The 22,526-nt window shown below is 40.1% G+C and overlaps 1 protein-coding gene across 10 annotated transcripts in view; it reads left to right on the top strand.

Annotated features, from left to right (window-relative positions):
• Positions 1 to 22,526, top strand: part of msi2b (musashi RNA-binding protein 2b) — a 251,950-nt gene that overhangs the window by 4,657 nt on the left and 224,767 nt on the right. For all 10 annotated transcript variants that reach the window (XM_086179193.1, XM_086179198.1, XM_086179196.1 and 7 more), the window contains exon 5: positions 8,255 to 8,296. In XM_086179193.1, the coding sequence (XP_086035319.1) occupies positions 8,255 to 8,296 (42 nt within the window). The remainder of the gene's footprint in view (positions 1 to 8,254; positions 8,297 to 22,526) is intronic.

Raw genomic sequence — 22,526 nt, 5'->3', positions numbered from 1 at the left:
TTTTCAGTGGCCACATTAGGCCATATATCCCGTTGATCATCGTGTATAATAAGGATAATTACAGGCTCTATTGTTGGGTTATTTTTTTTTTTTGTCGTATTGAAATAAATATTTGAGTTTAATTGGCGTCGTAAAGGTAGATGGGACGCTATTGACTCAATTACACCCGGAGAAGGATATTTCCCAGCTGCTAATGTGCTATTTAAACGTGTCATGGAAGAGCACCAACCTAAGGCAGCTGTCCTCCTCACTATTAGTCACCAGCCTGTGTCTGCTGTGCTGTGGCACATCTCAACATTCACGCTGTCGCCACTGCATTGGATCTATCGTATCTTTTTACAAAGACGCTTGGCAGAAACGGGACACAACGACCCAGTCCGACCAGCTATTGTTGATGTTTTCTTGATGTGTTTGCAGATGTTTGATTTTGATACCAGCCTCTGACTGCTGGAATGAATCCTTCCCCGGCATCTCTGTCCTCAGTAACCTTGAGAGGACTGGCTGTGAGTGGCCGGAGGGGCTGTGACTGTGAACAAGTTGAGTCACATTATGAGTATTCATACAGGCAAAGTGGAAATCAGACCTCATTTACATTTGTTCTTATCCTTTTGCTGCCTTTTGTCCAGTTTACCTCTTTTTTTGTTTTTTTTGTTTTAAGAGATATAATTGGGTATGTGAATTAATTCAGCATACAAGAAGCATCTTCCATTTTCTTTGTTCTTAAAGAGGATTTCAGTTTTGCGTTCCTCATGGTTGAGAAGCAAATCTACATCAAAATACAAGAATATGTACAGAGGGGCACGCCGTTTCTTTCCTTACTTTTTATTGTATTTCAAAATATTTTTTTTCTTCTTCTTCTGCATGTGTGCTTCTTTCTGACCGGTTATGAAAACACTGGGATGAATGTGAATGAGACATATGGGGAAGCACAGCCTGGGGCTTGAAAACACACATGCTGGTAATTCAGAGCATATTTACCACTTTTCACGACGCTTTGTTAGAAACATGCGACTCATGGCAGATGATGTTTGGAAGCAAGCTGGTATCGTATTTGAGAGCTCTACAAGGTGGCAGATTTATTGTTTCCTCCTTGTTTTTTTCCTTCTTTTAATTGTTTCCTGTAAATTAATTCAAATTTTACGATATTCTGGTGTTTTTTGTTTTGTTTTTTTTAAGCAGAGCCAGGTAGACCTGCCAAATATTATAAGATATTTACTATCATGTTTATAAAGAAAAGCTACTGCTCGTCCCAGTTGTAAACAGCATGAATTTATCTGGAGTTGTAACAACTTTTTCAAAAGGTTTCATTGTAAGAGAATTTCTTTGTGGCACTTTAGTGATTTGATGTTTTGAAGTGAGGTGAGGAAGACTGGACACGTCTAAACGATCAGGTCGGAGTCGGAAGAAATGGCGAATCAGTGAGTGAAGCGGTGACTTGCTCTTCTGTTAATAATAGCGGAGAGCATTGTTAGATCAGGCTGTATCTGTACACGTGCAAAGGCAGTAATGTCTTGTATAATACTAGTCAATCTAGATCATACAGCATATTTTTTTTTAGGGGGGGGGATGTCCAGTTTGTTTGTTGAGTTTGACATCGGTAATATTGATCCCAGGAGCAGAACAAGCAGCGTTTTTGACGTGTTCTCCTACAGCACAGATCGCTAAAGATTGACAGCACAGATATGAATCATTTATGTTTGAATTCTTTGTCTATTCGGTCGGTATATTGCACGCACGCACGCACGCACACACACAGTGCGTGCGCACGCACACACACACACACACACACACACCTGTGGAACTCCTCACACACTTGGAGAGAAGCTGCAAGCTTTGATAAGCCTTCTCCTTTTAGCCTAAACGCCACATCATCACGCTAGCGCAGATACGTATTAATCGCCAGGCAGAGAGAGTTTACCCAAGAGCCGCATTAATATGTGAAATCCTTTTGTAAGATGTGAACTTCAGATATATGCTGTTTCTCTGCCCCGATCTCCCACAGTCGCATGCAGAAGCAGCCCCTAGGAGACCTGGTAGTAAAAGGCTGTGGAATATAAAAGATGATGGGGCGGGTTTGGGGGATCCCTCTCGGTCTCTTCTCATTTATTACTTTGACATACTAGCTTGTATGATGTCTTGAGGGAATCCTCTTTTTTTTTTTTTTTTTTTTGTTCAACTCCAGTGTGAGATCATGTTGCATCATTGAACAAAAGGTGGATCTGAAACGGCACATCTGAAAAGTCACACAGACACACTGAAAAAGTGTGAAGAAGCTATGAAGTGAGCGAAAACGCGCATCTCACCATCTGTCCTCCTCTGCACTTCCTGAAGCGAACAACTTCAACTATGCAGATGCTTCAGATCGTCCGGAGAAACACAATTCACGTGCACTCTCACTGCAGAGCTCTTTGGAAACATTAGTCATTAGAAGAAGGGTTGAAACGACACATTTCGTCTCACCTATATACGTTTTCTGGTGGCTCAGTAGTGCCCATAAACACATCATTGATACCATCATTGTGGAAGAATGTCATCTAGTTGTACTTGTCCTCAAACCTTTTGCGATGGAGCCCACAACATCAGTTGTGCCGCTAACTCGTCGCTATGCCGTATTGTTGTAGAAGTCTGTATATTTGCACGTTCTTTAGTGAACATTGGAGGTCATTTACTAACTAACGCCTTCCATTAGCCGCAGCCACTGCTGCTGGTCCACAGTGTCAACTCACATTATTATTATTTTGGCTTCCCTGTGCTGTGCAATTATTAGAATTGATTTTAAAATTATTTTAATTACCTTTTACAGTGTTGCATGACGAAAAACCAAATTCCATCGAGGAACTGCTCAATTTCTATACCCCGTCCAGGCAATAGGCCCTCTTGGCTGTTCCGAAGTCTAGATTAAGAAAGAAAGGTGATAAAGCCTTTGCAGCAGTGGCACTCAGACTGTGGAACATTGTGTTTGGAGTTTTAAATCACGCCTTGAAACTTATCTTTCCTGACTAGCTTTTTACCTCAGCGTGGAGCTGATTTGACCCCAGTATTTTACTTTTCTGTTATTTCTTCTTCTCCTTTTTAATGGCTGTTATATGTGTCTTTGCTGTAAATGCTATGTAAACAGAATAATTAATAATTATTATTCCACTCCTAATGACCTTCACACTTCTACAGTATGAAAACAATAAACAAAAGGTAAATGTTAAGCCGCTTAATAGCGCTGCTTTCCCTCATTCGAGCAGCTAATCTGGCAACCAATGAAACATAATGGAGCACATTCATATCCACAGTGTATTGTTCACTTTGCTCCAAGTCAAGCTTGTAAATATCAGAGTGTAGTGTAGTTTTGTGTGCATTGCTGGGGATGTTTCCACGATAAATAGAAGTGAGACATTAATAAGGCTCTTATAGTGGTAGTCAGACAGGCAGATACAGCTGTCATCTATTTATATTCTACTTTTACATCAGTTGAATCACTTTTCAGTTGCAGTATTGAAAGCAGCAGCAGTAGCAGCGCAGGAAGAACTCTTTGAACTCTGCCTCTGCCCTCCGCTTACACACTAAATAACTATCAAATAACATAATTAAGCCAAATATATTTAGAGTGGCTTTTTTTTTTTTTCCCCTTCCAAGGTGCAAAAGCGGTGATAGATGAGAACAGAGAGTAAAATAACATTTTGCTACCCAGGTCTGCCTGACTGATCCCAAAGCTGCTGGATGGTATGTTGTGTTGCATAACAAGAATGTTTCAGGAAGGAAGTATCAGGTGAAACTGAGATGACATAATCTCTGGTTCAATGGTACGTTTATCCAGTGCAAAGGGGAAAGAATATTTGAGCTGGTGGCTTTAAGGTTGAAGGCACTTAAGGAAAAAAAAATAATAAGAGAAAACAAACCCCACCTTCACATGTATATGCATGAAAATGTAATGAAGAAGGCTCACATTTGCCACATCTCCCCTGCCCTTGATTTCAAATTTCTCAAAGGAGCCATTCATCATAAGTTGTGACCTAAAAAGGTGCTGCTGCAGCATTTCTCCCAAGGATTGGCGAGTAAGTCCTCATTGCCTAATTTGGCTGCATTGCTCCAAGTATGATTTAGACACTATCTGCAGTATCATAGGTGCATTTTGATACATTTAGCATACCCCCCCCCCCCCGGATAATCCTGATCTTTTAAACTGCCTGAAAACACAGATGACCTCCATTCCTGGTGTAGTAAAGTAGGTTGGTGAATAGAAAATACCCAACAGGGCGGAAACACAAATATACAGTTGAAAGCAATGCTGAAGAGCTTTTTAAACGTAATATTTGGAGTGCTCTGTTTGGTGAATGAAGCCTCCTTGAATACAAGACAGAAGTAGTTTTAATAAAACCACGTTTTGATTATTTTCTTGAATTTTCATTTCTGTACAAATGTCTCGGATTGGTGCCTCCTCCTGCTCTACTCCGTGCCCCTCCACATTTTGCTGGATTTACAAGATCATGTAAAATGGCGAGACGGCACGATAGACACGTGGCTGCCACAAAATCACGTCAATGGTTTATACGTAAGTGATATATTAAAGGTTGTTTCAGGAATGTGTAGGGTTGAATTTGTCCTGAAAGAAGTCTTTAAAATAGTTATGTCTTTATGATGAACGTTTCAGAAAAGGGAGAATTATGATCAACTGAGGCGACATAAACAAAACAGGCATCAGTTATCAGCCTATTATTCTTAGTGCATTCCTAGTTGTGCCAAATCTCCAGTCCTTCCCAAACAGTCATTTTGTCTAGTAGTTATGTTCAGTTGTTTTTCATTTTTCCAAGAACCATATTTTGTGCAGAGGTGTGCATGTGTGTGTGTGGGTCTGTTTTTTATGGATCAAAGATTGGGAACGGGGGTAGAATCGTACACAACTGACAGCACTCAACCAGAAGTGTCCCATGCAATATCAAATACACTTTTTCAAAATGAAATATTTCCCTCTTGCAATTTGGTCCATAACATACAGGGAGTCTTGAGCGCACCCGATTAAATTATTTATCCATATTCATTAGCAAAGAGCTGATATGAATAAGGCGCTTTGGCCGGCGTGATGTCTCTGCAGCACATGCTCCATCATGCAGGGATCTTTGTGGATGTCCCTGACGAGCCCACACCTCGAATCATGTTTGGACATAAATATTCTGGAACAAATGGCACTCAGGGCCTCTCACGCACGGGACCATGGTTAGTCAGTTTGAGGGAGCATAACTGCATGAAATACATATATTAGCGACTGAAACGCCTGCACCAAAAGTAGTTTATGGAGTCGTCCCCCCCCCCCCCCCCCGAAGGACACCTAATTCTAAAACAGGTTAAAAGTATCATAAAAAATTGCATTGGAAACAGGGCACTTGGGTAAGAGCCAGATGTGGAGACTGAGTGTCCCTCTGAAACAGTCAACGCCCCTCTTAAAAAGAGAAATGAAGTCGAAGATTAAAATCTGTCAATTAGAGGTTTCAGCAAAATCAAATATTGTGTAGATTCAGGCTCAAATGAGGAGACGCCCTCAGCGGATGGGCCATGACGGTGTCCGTGTTGCGCTCTTAGGTGCATGTTGCACCTGCCCCTCAATATCTGAAGGAACTGGATTTCTTGGGTCACGAGCCCGAGTGCAGCCATGATGACTCACTGTTAACATTTACCAACAATAATCTCATGGAAACAACTCTGGTGCACTCCCCTTTTGGTAATAGTAAGATTACGCAACCTGAAGAAATTTGGTTAATGTGTTTGTGTATAGGCTTTAAAGGCAAAATATGTTACCGAGTACTGCACTTTGGTATTCTAAGCATGACATGTTTTCTTTGCTCAAATAGGGTGCAGAGAATAATTGAGTTTGAATTGGTTATGCCTGAGGCTAAGTGCTAAAACAAATCTTTAAATGAAATTCATTACAAGCAGGGTTGCCATACCCAGGTGTTATTGAATTCATTTCTCATTTTGAACTGATTTAGAAAGATAACGGTAATAAGTGAGACTGACAGAAATGATGACGATGACATAGCACATCATGGTTCCCCCCTTCAAACACATCCAAACCTAGTCGGTCTCATTGGTTTAATTGATCCGTGCAGATGGTGTCTTTTCTTCGTGGGTTCCTTTGTTCATTTTCGCTCTGTTGTTTTCCTCTACAGGATGGGATTTTTTTCTTTTTTCTTTTTTTAAATAGATCCATCTGTGCCAAAGGAGTAACTTTTACAAATACATGGAATTGGTGCACTAATTGCAATTATGTCAGTATAATACACAGCAAAATAACACATGAAAACGACTCTGTGTTGGATGTAAATGAGTAACATTCTACGAATTTCTCTCTCTGTCTCTCTCTCTCTCTCTTTCCCTCTCTCCCTCTCTCTTTCCCTCTCTCTGGAATTCATTGGTGTCTAGACAAGGACAATTTAGGATGACATTGCTGCTCGAGATAGTCCCTTTTCATTGTAAGTGCAAGGTTGATGAGACCCCTACCACATACCTTCGTACCAATGATATTAATGAGGGAAGTGACGCTAATGACATAACAAGCACAAGATGGAGAAACAGGCTGATCCGATGCATCCTCCTTGTTATTTGGCAATATCTGGAGGCGTCACTGGCCTCAGACTCTCATTTTCTCCTTGTCATATTCAATCAGCAATTCCTGCCTAAAATAAAAGCGAGTCGCTACCACAATGACCTGCAGGACGATGATGCGGCTGGCCTCCATGCCACCTTATTTATTTATTTATTATTTGAATGGCGGCGTGTGTTTTTAATTACATCTGCAGCAGCGGCGAGGTGTTGATTCTCATGCGGTAATCAGCAGTAATTCGCGTGTTGCCTCTTAATGCTTAGCTATGAGTGAATGTTGTACCTAGAATGTGTCGTTGAGCTCCATCAATGCTACATAAAATAATGAGGTCACTGGAATTGGCCAGCTCTCGTAATAAAAGATTCCATAGAGTCATATTATTTAGTGCTTAAGGTATAAAAGCTGCTGGGTGACAGTTCATTAGTCTTGATATAAAACCGGTGATTTGCTCAAATCTGGGCGCTAGTATAAATACAAACACAAGTGCTGGTGACCGGCCGTTTTACGTGAGCCAGTAATGGAGCCACTGCATTGATCCCACTGACCAGTTCATTAATAAAACACAGTCACAAATCGATGACATAATAGTTAATAAAACGATCTTGAGCAGTCCAGTGTGGCTGGTTGTGTTGTTCCATCTGCCAGGGAAGTCATGCTTTTTTTGGGGGTGTCGGCAGGAAGAACTGTTGAATCGATTCTCCTGTAACTCATTTGGAGGACAGGACATGGGCCAAGCAAGGAGCAGATCCGAATAAAGGGTCCAGTCCACAATATTTTTACATCAGTTTTTATTTAATGCAAAATAATACTTTTTTTTTCCTTGTGGAAAAATAAATGCAAATATGAGTATTACAATAACTCTAAACAAAACATGTAGTGTACTGCCTAGCTGGAAAAAAAATTGATTTAGTGGATAAAGAATATGATTTTACTGATTCATTACCACCGCCGGGTAGGTCATGTGATCACCAGCGTCAGTTCTTGTTACTTTTAGCAGGATAACTGAAAAGCCTTTGGATGGATTAAGCTGAAATTTGGTAGGATGACAAACTTTAGGTTGAGGAACAGTTGATTGGAATTGATGTGGGGGTGGGCGGGGGGGGGGGGGGTAGTGCTGTCCTAGTGCTCATAATTTCACCACTGGCTGCTGCACAACAACACAGTGCAACTGCAAAGTTGGTGGGTAAATCTGAAACTAATGCTACAAAACCACCAGTACTCAGTAGTGGTCTCATCACCGATTAAACTCCCGTCATGTGGTGGCGCAGGGTCGCACAGAGAGCGTTAGAAAAGTCCCCCTTTCTTAAGTTCCTCCCACCGTTTTATTGGGTTATTCATGCGCACTTCATGTTTAATTGCAACAATCCTGAAAGGTCTCCAATGCAGCTGTAACTTCATCGAAATGCCCGTTAAATTCTAAAGCAGGCTGTCCGTATCACCACAGGCCCTTCATGCAGCAATTAGTCAATCTTAATGACTCAAAAAAATTGTCACAGAGTTACAAACCACATTTGATTGCTTTAAGTTAATATATTACTGCGATGTGAGGTTCAAACTGTGGCCGTGTGAGCGTGGCTGCACCATTGTTTCCAACATCTATTGTTGTTCTCCCTCTTAAAATTTTACAGCTTTTCTTTATAACCACGATTCTCTTCTCCTTCTCAGATTGATCCTAAGGTTGCCTTTCCCCGTCGCGCCCAGCCTAAGGTAAGAATAAATTGGCCACCAAGCTTGCTCTAAGAAAAATGATTATGTCTCATGTCACTAGCTTACTTAATTTTCTCTGCTCACACAGCCGCTGCAAAGAGGCAGCCATTTGTTTATTTGTTGTTTTTTAAAGAGAAATACCTAATCTGGCTCTATTGTTCTCAACTTGTCTCTGCTGTTTCACCAAAGCAAAGCAATTAAAGTTGGACATATTAGACTTGAAGGACATTTTCAGCTTGAAGGGGTTGTTTGGCCGTGTTACTTTTGTCTGTATCCTCAGCACTGTGTCATTGCTTTTATCATGTTATTTCCATGTTCGAACTTGATAGACTTGCAGTTGATAGAAAATGTCTAGAAATATAAGAATTGCGGCAATTTTGTCCACAGTTTTAAATGAGCGGTGAAGCCATAGTTTAGTGTTGGAGGAGGAGCATAAAAAGGGGGGAAAACTGAAAATTAGAGAGTAGAATGTTATTATGTGGCATCTGTTTATGCAGGGTGTAATGGAAAGCGTATTCTTATTTTATTCCAGTGAACAGCTTGATATTGGCTGACTGAATGTGTAAGGAATGCCTTGTGACTCCACTGACAGTGATGAATTACATTTACTGGCAGAATTATACGTCTGTGGAGTATTTGGAGTTGAATGGGAATGAATGACATAAGTGATTTAGAAATATCTTTAATTGGGATGCATGCATGTGGACGATGTCACAATTAGCATTGACACAATGGCTGATTAAAAAGAAGCTCCAATCACGCTGGAACTGTTGTTCATTATGTGTATTATCTTTTGCTGTGGCTGCTTCTCTTCTTGATGACTGAGGTCTTAAGCACTGCTATTGACAGTTGAATGTGCAACATGTGCAGATGGTGCTGTGTGTGTGTGTGTGTGTGTGGGGGGGGGGGGCCTTTGTTGACATTCTCTCTCACAAGGGTTGGGTTCACGTTGGTACTGGTACTTTTTTTTTTTTGGTGGAGTAAAAAATAGTGCAAGGAAAAAGAGGTTGAACGTATTAATTTCACACATTTGTTCATGTCAGTAGCACTGTAAAACGTTAACATTGGCAAGGATGTGGCAAATCTTGCCAGCGTGTCAAGATGAAATTTGACAAGTTGATTAATTTCCTGTGACTTTATATGTCAAAAGTGATGCCATGTCACAGAAAAATTCATCAGGCATGTTGCTAGTACAAGCGTACGTTACTGCGTGAGATTTAGCTTCCCAGCTACCTGTGCAGCCATCAGCTTTTACACGTTGCTTGTTTCAGCAGGTGCTTCACCTGGCCAGCCTTGCATCACAAATTTACAGGGAGCCTCAACCACATCGACATATGAGCTTTCTGTCAACGAAGCTGCTCGGTGGAACGTACTCGCCCTCTCACGGAGTGTTGCATTCACGACAAGTTAGAAAGTTGCGTTGTGACTTTCTGCCTATTCTGTCAGTGTCATGATGCATTCAGGTACCACCGATTGTTACCGTACATGAATCGGTATTCTGTAGTACCCATAGAAATACTGAGCTCAGTGGCCAAGCCATCCTTTCAACCCTAGAAATATTTAATTTGAGGGCTGGAGCACATTTTGTGATTTTCTGTATCACTATCAAGACTTTTCTACCTAAACCAGTTGGAAGCTGGTAATAGATGTTCTCCTTCCCGGTGGATTGGCGAGAGGCTCTGCTAAAGAGTTCTCGTTTCAAACAAGGAATTGTTAGTACCCTCATTCAAAGCCAGAGCGCATGGTGATTTAAGGATATTGGCTTGTGGTTGAGGAATCAGTGTTTCACATTTTCTTACATGTCGAGTACATCACTTTAACTTGTCCTGCTCTGAGCTGTGCTCATAAAAGTCTGAGCTGCAATAAACCAGCAAGTGGAAAAGAAACTCGAGCTGCCGTGGTTATTGTTAATCTTTGCTTTAACGGCGGGGACCAGGAAATATGATATTTGGAGCTGTGCGGCAGGTTTTAAAGATATTTGTTATCCCACCTTTTGTATTCTTCCTAACTCGGTGACACCATCACAAAATTTGTGGCTTTACAAACCGTTGGAGCACCATTTATAAAATGGCTATAGGGCAAGCTTGTTAGAGAAGACAAATGGTTATATTGAATGTAGAATAATAAGGGATCTCAAAGCGATGGGATTAAGACGGATAGATTAACATTGCATGCTTTGTGTTCAGTTGATTTAAGACCTTTTTAAAAGATGTCCCATCTTGAGCTTCCTGTCGTCTCGGGTTTGCATTCACTGTCTTTTGTCCTTCTTTCCTATCCGCCGTTCGCCTGCCTGCCTGCCTGCCTGCCTGCTTATGCAGCTGTTGAATAGGCTGTGTTCAAAGACGCTCAGTTTGGCAGGTGCCTCAGTGTCACGGGCTTCGAGGAGCAAATCGTGACGAGACCAATCAGTGTTAATTTTCTGGCGGCTAACAATGACCTCATAAGTAACCCTGACAATGACCTCTCATTGCTGCGCGCTGCAGTGTGGTAAAACTATACATTATGTACAGCACGTAGAGTGATGCTGAAAACGGTCAGCAAGCGAAGGTGAACACAGAGGACATTTCACTGTAAACAAGTGAAGGTGTTTGCACCGGGATGACAGGATCACAGGGAAAACAACTTGTATCGGCAGCATTACTGCCAGTGGGCCCAAACCATTAGAGCTCCACTGGATACAGACAGTCAGAGGAGTTCAGCCACAATTATTAGGCAATAAGAGTAAGTTAGACAACCTTGCAATGGTTGAATGTGACATGTAGGCAAGTACAGAGGCTTATATTCAATTCTATACCAGCAAAAACATTCCCATTCCCTACCTGAATCCCCCCCCCATGATAGGTGTGAGTAATATCATGTTTTTGAGACCATCTGCACCGCAAAAGTGGTAAAGGGCAAAAAAAACGAAAAAGAAAAAAGGAGATAAGCTCGAGTCCTGCCGATCAAAGAAAACGTGTTAAAGAGATGCAAACCGGCACCCAAATAAACAGTGTTACACAAGGCGAGCTTATCATGCAACTTCAAAAGTCAACATTAGAAATAGATGCTGCGCTTCCAAGTCCGGTCAAAGGTATCAATGCAGACTAAACCACAAATATTGAAGGATTAGTTTTCATCAGTGGATGACTGAGGGATGAAAATGAAAGGATTAAACAATTATGATTGGATGCAAGTGTTTTTGTTTTATGCACATTCATTTATGTCTGCTTGTTCCCCCCCCCCACTCTGGACTGGCTTCATATCCTATAGGTGCCTGAAAATCATCATCATCACCGCAAGCTTTTCTCTTATTTGAATAAAAGGTTTAATTTGATACCATTCAATGCGATAGGTAGAGACTGATTGTAGGATTTGTCAGAGGTTTAGTATGAATACAGAGATAATTATAAAGAGGTATTCTAGGTATTATTTTGTTTTTAATCATACAATCATAAATGTTTAGGATGGGACTGATGAAGGCTTGTCCTCTTTCATGATGCACTTTTCGATTCACGAAGCACGTTTTCGGCAATTAATGTCAGTAGATGGTTCATCGACGTGATTGTTTTGCTCCCTCAAATTATGTTTTCTTTCTCGAAAATAGCATGGCGGTCAGTGTAAATGGCCCGCTCTGAATACGCCCACTTTCAGTGTACCAATCAAATTCCTCCCAGCATTATTTTCCCGCCGCTCTATCCAGTTTGACCAGGAAGTACAGCAGTTAGAAACTGGCACAACACCGTTCCACTTCAACTTTAAGAAGTCTGACATTATCATTAGTTCAAAATATTACTCTCTCCTCTGACTTGTGGATGGAATGCTTTAGCTTGAAGAGTTTTCAGGAGTTTTTTTGTTTTTGTTTTGGAAGGTCAGTTTTTCATAGTTTGGTCAAAGGTAATTGTTGTGTCTTTTTTGTTGTTGTTGTTTTTTTTAAATGGTGAAAAAGTTCATGATGTGATTGCTTCCTTGAACAACCACTCTTGAAAAAGCTTTATCTTCATTTTCAGCAAAATTGTGTCCTCAAGTTTATTTGAAGCCAACATAAGCCTCCAGCAGGCAAACCATTCTCTAAATTAGGGCAGACTCCGAAAAAGACATACTACATTTTACACTAAAACGACCCAAGTGTGCGTTTCAGGTTAAATATTCTTTAAAACACATACCATGCCCCCCTTTTTGTGTGTGTGTGTGTGTGTGTGTGCTGTAGAAACTCTTTAAATCGTTGGAGGTGCTCCTTCTCGCCATCTCCCTGCTGGGTATTTCCAGTCCGATTCACACTGAGGCAGACAAACGATGCCCGCGCTGTGGTTCCTGGTGAATTCAAAGCAACACGGTTTCCACCGACATTGCTTGAGATTTACCATTCAATCATAGGGCGTCATTACTGCTGCTGTCGCTGCTTTTGTTTCTCACAGTGGAGTCACACACAACCTGGCATGTCCCAGCATGATTTTAATTGCCAATGGGACTGTGGCCACTTCACTGGGAGATGAGTTGTGATGGCTTGTTATGGAAATTAAAGGAAGAAGCAGCATCCATTTACAGAGCAATGGGCGTAACCCTTTCCTTGTACCTCATAAAGGGATTTGCCTTGTAAGCCATCCTGAACAGGTTTGTGTCTCAGGGAAGCAGAAAGGAGCTTCTTCCTGCGCACAGAAAGACAACCGTGACAACACCTCTAGAAAGTCTTTGTATCTTGTTTACAGTTCTCCCTCCTGAGCCTGCCGGTATTAAACGGCACGCTTTAACGTCAGAGAGGAGGAAGGCTATCTGTGCTAGAACATCGGCTGAGGTAATTCTGGGCTATCACTCAGACATCATATCAAAGCACTGTCCCAAATTTGACTCCAGTCTGTGACAGCTGCGACTGTGGCTTCCCTGTTCACGGCCTACTGTCAGAGCCGCTCCAGCTCTGGCAGCTGCGTCTGGCTGGAGCTCGCTCTCTTTCTCTCTGCTTTCCTTTTTGTCCCGTTCTCTGTCTTTGCATGTCACTCTCCCTTTATCCCTTTGCCTCTTTTATTTTCTCCTCCTTTTGTAGACACCTTCTGTGACCGGTATCCCCTCTCCTACTAACTCTCGGGTGTATTGTGGTTCAAGAGTTTTCAAGTGTTACATTCTGATGAATTCTAATAATGATGCCGCAGGAAATAAATACACTCACTGGCCACTTCATTAGGTACACCCCCACCATGTAATGCGATCCAACACAGCAACTCTGCTTTCGTGAAGCTTCAGTTTTTCTTGATAGGTTTCCATCAATTCCAAGTAGAAAATTTGAGGCTCTCTTGATTTTTTTTTTCCTTTTTTGTGAAAAAAGATAAAAGATGGAAACTATCATTTAAAACAGGCTCTTACGTAGCCCAGTTAACTCATTGGCCTGCTGTCTCTGCTGCCACCTCTGGAATATTCCTGAACTTATCTTTTGTCTCTGGACAACATGTTTTATATTAGCTGGTAATTTAGAACAACTACAAACAACTTGTCCAACTGAAAGTAATTCCTCGACACCTCCCTGATGTGATTTTATTATTATTATTATTATTATTACTTTTGCTGAAAGATGGTTCATGGTCTTCTGCTCCTACTACAGCCGTGTGTAGCAACGTCTGTATCACCATATGTAGCTTATTTTATATGCTTGAAGTCAGTCGATGACAGGCGCCTAAAGGAGGATCCAGAGTTCAAGCTTAAAATTTGCTTGGCATTTAAATGGCAACACAACACAATTGCTTTGCATTATCGAGGTCCTGCTGGGTGATGTTGTACTTGATTCTAATATCCAGCCCTGATTCTGTAGGTAGACAGGGTTGCCAAGATATAAGAAACACCTCTGAGTAGGGACGATACCAGGAAGTAGTCTGGACCGCTGAATTTCTATTGTTCTTCCTGCCAAGCTAAAAAATCAATTCAGTTAATGTATTTCAAAATATTATACATGCCTATATGGGACTTTCAAAGTTCTCTCTTGGTTTGGGGCAAGTTCTACCCCCCCCCCCCCAACACACACACACACACACACACACTTTAAGCAGTTACCAAACAAAATACAGGAACTTAGCTGGGTCCTCTGGGAGTTTTAGCATTTACTCTCCCACAAACAGCCTCGCTCATACACATACACTTCTGTGTGCGGGGCTGACATCACTTCTGCGCTGCACACGAGCAGTCAGCAATTCTCACACACACCGAACGCGGTTGAGCTCAACACCAGTGCAAAGGCACTTATAACCACAAATTTATACCTTTTTTAAAGCAAACTGAACAGAATGATCTCGGTGAAGGCAGAATACGTAGCAGAGCTGTTACATCGGCTCTTGTTAGATTGCGTCGCTCATAACAAGGTGGCTGATGTGTGTCCGTCCCATGTGCTTCAACTCTCCGACACACGAGACCCAGACATGAACGCGCTATACTCCACCAGTTCACAACAAACTTGTATTATGTCCCTCCACTTGATCCCTCATCCTCCCATAGTCTGTTGCTCTCTTTGGTGCTTCGTCGTTTTAGTCTTTGAGGATTACACAGCCTTGTAAATCCAGTCTTACACCTTGCTCAGTTATTTGATCTAGATTTAGCATTATGATATTCCTCTTCTGAAAATGATCCTTATTTTAAATGACACAGCTCAGTGCTGGGTAAATGAAACCTCCATAGCTGCCAGCCCCTTTGAATGTCTCGGTGAGTTTATTAAAAGCACCAGCCTCCCCGTTCCAGCTCCGCTCTGCACAGCTGCACGGTTCTGAAAGAAGATTCAAGGACAAAAGTGCTTAACGTAGAACAGAATGCTATATCAATATCTTTGTTCAGCTCGACAATGAGGCCTCGCAAATATTTACAATGTGGCAGAAGATAATTTCTTATTAGACATTTCGTATTTTTAAGGCATTTCTACTGTGCAGATAAAAAAAAAAAAAAAGAGCAACAGGAGCAGTGGAGGGAGAAGAGCTGGAATGCAGTGCTGTGACAGCCATTATCCAAACTCTGGTCCACCTCCGCCCCCACCTCGTCAATGACCAAGATGACCATTTGAAAAGATATTTGCGGTATTTCTCAGGGGAAAAAAAAAATCACTTTTGAAAAAGGGTTTTTACATCTGACACTAAATGCAGCGACATTTCTCTGAAACCAAGAAGCCGTCTGATAGCGAGCAAAGAAAATTTTGACCCAAGACGACTGAAAAGTGACAAGCCACTTGATGGGAATTCTTCACTGTCACTCTTCTCTTGCCTCTAAAGCAACAACAACAAGACAACAACAACAAGCCTAAATGTGCAGCCAACATAAATAAACTCTCCTTTTTTTTTTTTTAGATGAAGGATGAAACAAGTTGTTCTCCCGTCTCGGTAATGGCTGCTGCGTCGAAGCTGGAGATGGGTTTAAATCCCTGACCCGTCAGCTCCTTTGCTTTCAGTGGCCTCAGTGGAACTGCTCCAGATGAAAAAGGGGCCAGAGCACAGACATATGAATGACTGTTTGTTTGGTGGTTCAACACAATCACCAATGGAGTGACCCAGTTAACGGCTGGTCAAAGCGATGCTCAGTTTGATTCGGGCACGTTCTTTACGCGTGCTTTAAGTCCATTCTTCGATGTATTTACCTCAAACTGTGTCATCAAAGGGAATGTAATTATTTTGTTTTTGTTTGAATAATTGCCGGTACACTTGTAAATGGAGTGTACATGTGTGATTCCTTGCCCCCCCCCCCACCCCGCCCCCCTGCCCGATGCGCACACACATGCATGCGCGCGCACACGCGCACACACACACACACATCATCATCCTCCCTTCTCTCTGCTCCGGTCTCCTTGGTTGCGGGTGGAGAATAATTAGGTTTTCTAGGGGATTGAGGGGTGCTTACAATGCTTACCAATGGCAGCAGTCAGGCAGGCTAGTGCTGGCAGGGCAGAGAGGACAGAGCAGAGGGCTGTGCAGGAGTCTGGCAGTGCTAAACCTGATGCTGACTGACAGTAATGAGGACATCCTGCTTGCCAGGATAGAGAGGAGAGCAGAGGAGAGGAGGCCATGGTCTCCTACTATACCTCTCAAGACCTCTTATCAAAGCCTCTGTGTACGCTCTCACGTAACCACAGACGGAGAGACAACACAGGTACACACGCATGAAAATGCACCCATGTAGACCACAGCAAAAGCATCACTGGGATGTGTGCATTCTTTTTGATCATAGGAAAAAAACCATTTGTTTTTAATATATGTTAACCAAAGTATTATCATTTGTGGGTCATTCAACATGTGATGGGTTTAATATTTGAGGCAAAAACATCAATACAGAGTGACAATCAATATTTCAACTTATTTAGCTTAAGTTGCCCTTCATCATGATTCAAAATAATAAATGACAGGGTAAAGCAATGAAATATTATTCTTCTCAAAGCCAAATGCAAGACTTCAAATTACTTGTCATTTTTTTTTTACAAATAATATATGACCATAAAATGATTAAAAAGAAGTGCAGCAAGTGCAGACTTTGAACGCTGAAGAAATAATTAACATACTCATGAAATAACTCCTAAAACATAATGTTTTTTGATCTGAATATTTCTGTACCTTCACCCAACTGAATGAAAAAATAAAATTACTTATCAAGTTTCACAAAACCTAACATGCGTTTTTTTTTAAATTGTATTTTGATACATGGATGAGTTAAAAAAAAAAAATCTAATGGCCGCTTAAAAAACATGCCAATACTTAAAAAAAAAAAAGAAGAAGAAATATCTAAGTCAATGACGCGTTGATCCCCACATTCTGCTGTAAGTGGCTCTGACCTGAGCACAGTCTGGTATTAGTGCTCTGTAATAATGCAACAGTTACATGCTCTGCTGTTTCCTTTCTATTCTAACTTCTTAAGCCTCCACCTGTTAAGAAAAAAACTCTGACTGAAGCGGAGAGGCACTTTACTGAAAGTCATTGGCTTTCGGCACCTAGAGAGGCCGATGAGGAATGCATTTCTAATTTTTTTACTGTGACCTTTTTGAGATTGGCTTTGAATGAAGTACTCGAAATAATTAAAAAGGAACCGGCAGCTTAATCGGTATGATGAGTTCCATCGGGTTGTTCGACACATCACCTTGCTGTCCAGTTCTGGATCCTCGTGACTTCTCAGGAACCTTCATCTGTGTTTCTGCTTTCAAACATGATGTATGGGATTTATACAAGAGTGAGATATGACATCCACAGCTACGGACTCTCAGGTGTGTGCAATTATTACAGACGGTGTGTATATATACACCACGGCCGTATGTACGGTCATAGGCACTGTTAACAGAGGTTTGAACGACAGCATTAAACTGAAAACAACAGATTTTATGCAATATTATTGGTATGCTAGTTTTTCTGTAATGTGTACTGTCAGCTGACTACAAAGTAACCCAGTAGAAACCGAGTATAAGAGCGCTTGAGAGTTACCATAAATATTCAAAAGAAATGGCTCAATACGGCACATACAATGTATAGAGTGTTTAGTGCTGGCACCAGTATATTTATTATAGTAAAAGTAGTATCTGTCTTTTTCTGCTGGACGTGTCTGTCTGATTGGAGGACTGTCCGAGCAGCTCCCTGAAGTGTTCTGCCGTGATTGGATCCAGTTGTCATTGTAGAGGAAGATACTGGAATCTCTCAGGCCAGATTGCCCTTTCTCACTCCGACGTCTTGTGACAGTTCACGCAGTGTCGTTTTTATGGGCCGTCTTTCTTTTCTGGGGCACCTGCCTCTTAGATTAAGAATGATATTCCTCCAGAAAGACAAACCTGTCAGGTTACCAGTTGTGCTGTTGTTAACGGTGTGATTAATAGTGATGGTCCAGCATGTGTGTGACCATCTTCTGTTGTCTTTTTCGATGTGTTTACAACCTGCGGGGAGATGGAAGACATTTCAAATATTCATTTTTTGAATTAACAAAAAAAACATATGAAACAATACTGTTGCCCAGAACGGGTGATCTGATACTGCGTATTTTCCAAAGAACCAAAACAATAAAAACATAAACATCAACACTGGCTATCAGCCGTATTGTCTTCATTGTTGGTGTAAATATCCCTCCAGACTTTCACAATTGGAGCTCCCTAGTTGTGGTCTGACATGTAAAGATTATGAGGTCATTTGGAACTTTTATTCATTTACAAATGAATTAAAGGGTTTGCAGGTATGTGTTTCAACATTAACAGCAAACAACTTTACAGAGGTTCCAACCACTTGTTAATGAAAATAATAACGTGCTTTATGTTTTTTTTTTATAATTTAGAACAAGTTGATTTCTCTCCACACACTGTATTTCCAGTGATTTTTTTTTTTCCAGCTGATTCGGGCTATCGTTGTTATCCAGTTCTCGTTTGATAGTCCCCAAATGTTCCCGTTGGCAGAACATGTTCCCTGTGTTGTCAGAAATAAGAAGAAGCGGGTAGAGAGACTAGAGAGCTGAGCTGCACCAAAGCAGGCCAGGGTGGATATACTGGCTGCTCCACATTTATAGAGGACACCTTCACCAGCTCTTTCTGTGCAGTTACATACAGCGACCATGTCGTCATTCACTTCCATAATAATGCAACAATTTTCAACCTGAAAAATTGATGGAATGAAATGGGGGTAATTTTTCTGTTAGCACCTGTTTGAGCTGAAATCAGGTGTTGTTTTGTACATAGCATGTTGCATTTTTGCTATGTTTCACTTTGTTTGTGGTAGCAAATATATATGTGTGTATGAATATATGTGTGTGTGTGTGTGTGTGTGTGTGTGTATGTATATATATATATATATATATATATATATATATATATATATATATATATATATATATATATATATATATATACATATATATACATATATATATATACATATATATACATATATATATATACATATATATACATATATATATATACATATATATACATATATATATATACATATATATACATATATATATATACATATATATACATATATATATATATATATATATACATATATATACATATATATATATACATATATATACATATATATATATACATATATATACATATATATACATATACATATATACATATATATACATATATATATATACATATATATACATATATATATATATACATACGTGTGTGTATATAGGTATATAGGTGTATATACGTATAGGTGTATAGGCATATAGGTGTATATACGTATAGGTGTATAGGCATATAGGTGTATATACGTATAGGCATATATACATACGTATATGCGTGTATGTATACGTATATGTGTGTATGTATACGTGTATATACACGTATACGTATACATACATACACGTATATGTATACATACATACACGTATATGTATACATACATACATATACGTATATGTATACATACATACATATACGTATATGTGTACATACATACATATACGTATATGTGTACATACATACATATACGTATATGTGTACATACATACATATACGTATATGTATATATACGTGTATACGTATATGTGTATATACGTGTATATATACGTGTATACGTGTATATATACGTGTATACGTGTATATATACGTGTATACGTGTATATATACGTGTATACGTGTAAATACGTGTATATATACGTGTATACGTGTAAATACGTGTATATATACGTGTATACGTGTGTAAATACGTGTATATATACGTGTATACGTGTATATATACGTGTATATACGTGTATGTATACGTGTATGTATACGTGTATACGTGTAAATACGTGTATACGTGTATACGTGTATATATACGTGTATATACGTGTATGTATACGTGTATGTATACGTGTATACGTGTAAATACGTGTATATATACGTGTATACGTGTAAATACGTGTATGTATACGTGTATACGTGTGTATACGTGTGTATACGTGTATGTATACGTGTGTATACGTGTGTGTATACGTGTGTGTATACGTGTGTATACGTGTATGTATACGTGTGTATACGTGTGTATACGTGTATGAATACGTGTGTATACGTGTGTATACGTGTATGTATACGTGTGTATACGTGTGTGTATACGTGTGTGTGTGTGTGTATACGTGTATGTATACGTGTGTGTGTGTGTGTATACGCGTGTATACGTGTGTGTATATACGTGTATACGCGTATATACGTGTGTGTATATACGTGTGTATACGTGTATATATACACATATACGTATATATATGTGCGTATATATATATGTACACGTGTGTGTGTGTACATATGTGTATATGTAGTGCATATGTGAAAGACAGAGTCTTCAATAGTGAATTACTGGATCTAAGTCAGCGCGCTAAAGAGCTTAGCTGTTCCTCTGCATAATGCCTCGGTCCTCAGCTGTGACCTTTCTCTTCCACACATCATTCACGATTATACTGCTGACATGTTAGCTCATGCCAATAATTTTTCATTGGATGCAATGTCAGCCACATCATATTTTATCATCTGGATAAATTTGTGTCATGTTTTCATGTAGGCTCACCGTAATTTGTATTTGTCTGTTTATGAGCCTGTCCTCGAGATGAGATTTTTCATTTTCATTCTACTCAGAAAATAATTCCACTAGACACAATCTGGCAGTAGTGGCAATAAACACTTAAACAGTAGCTGCAGTAAAAGGAGTGATACGTAATATGAATGAATAAGATGTATGTAGAAAAATGTGAATAGCGTGCATGTGAATGTATTCATACAAATCCTGGTGTAAAGAAAAAAAGCAATGCAAGAGAGAAGGAGCATGCTTTCAAAAAAAAGAAGATAATTTCAGATTAATATTTTAGCCTTGTCAAAATTGTTCTGCTTATCCAACTAAAGTTAAAATAAACACTTGAAACTGTATCCGCTGTGACGCACCTCAAATTCCTGAGTGCTTTGGCTGCAAATAACAAAATAGAAGTTGGGGAAAAAAATAACCATTCATTTTTGCTGCTGACTGAATTCTATTTTTAAAAGTGAAGCAGCATACAGGATTTTTTAATTTTTTTTTTTGCTGCAGTTGCAAAATCAAAAATAGCAATTACAGCCTTGGTAAGTGATGTTTAATGAATACAGTAGCAGTGATTTTTACAGATGCGCAATGTTGATGAAAATATCAAAATATCTACTCTTTGCTGTGGCCGTGAAACTGGCGGCAAGCTAGAATTTGTCACAGTGCTAATTATCGCCACAGAATACAAAACAATGACATAAATGATTCACATTAGCATCAGCTATTAGCGCAGTTTTGTCCCTGTGTTTTTTATTTTTTTCAATCGTTGACCTTTCAGCCTGACCCCCACCACTAGCCACTAATCACAGAGTCACAGTGTCACAGTTTTCCAACGGAAAGTGAGTTAATGAGTGTTTTAGGTACTGAATGAATCAACTACTCTTTTTAATTGAAGCCAGCTCACAGCTGATATATTGACTGCACATTATCCATTCCTACAAATTGATTGGTGTAATTAAAGTCAAGCTTGGCTGTACAGAGGGTTGAGTTCGGGTGCCAGTTGTGCGATTCCTCTGAGCGATCATCTTCTTAAAATCGGATGTAACCTGCCTCGGCAGCACATTCTGATACGTTGCATTTTGATGCTCTTTTCAAAGTGTCACATTAGAAAAGGTTGATGGAAATAGCAAAATTCTTAAAAAGAAAACAAAACTCTCCATTCGACTGAAACATCTTTATAATCGCATACCAATGTGTGTTTTTGTTTCTGCCCTTTTTCAGAACAGTGTCGATGTGTAAGATGGGAGAATATTGTTGGTGTCATGTGACTGACCAGCTGGATTCTAACTGCCTTTATCTTCATTCTGCCATGAAAGATTTCCGAGCAGGAAGCCCCTCGAGACTTTTTTTTTTCTTTGTTCAGACAAAGGTTTAGGAAAATGTTGTGGTACGAGCTCAAATCTGATCCTCCACCGAGGCTTCCGTTAGAGGATGATGCAAACCTCTCCCTGGAGCAGCCGATGCCAGCTGAACGATTAGAGGTTCAGCTGAAACTAAGGCTACGTGTTTCCATGACCACGTGTACAGCACAAATGACATTAAAATCAGATTCTGATTCAAAATCATATCAAGATCAGATTTATTTTGAAGAGTGACCTCAGTGTGACGAGCCATGTGACCCGTGTTGCGACTATTATTACTGTTATTATCAAGACCTAGACCTGCAGGATTAATTAAGCCTAATGAAAGACCTCTCTGGTTTTCAACCTCTTCTTCTGCTGTCACAGCCATGAGTGGTGTTGCCTATACTTCCACCTTCTGAC

The sequence above is a fragment of the Aulostomus chinensis genome, chromosome 15 (assembly GCF_037954235.1).
Source record: "Aulostomus chinensis isolate RoL2024-O1b breed Wild chromosome 15, RoL_Achi_v1.0, whole genome shotgun sequence".
NCBI lineage: Eukaryota > Metazoa > Chordata > Actinopteri > Syngnathiformes > Aulostomidae > Aulostomus > Aulostomus chinensis.
The sequence above is the reverse complement of the archived record's forward strand: the minus strand, read 5'-3'. Positions and strand labels throughout refer to the sequence as shown.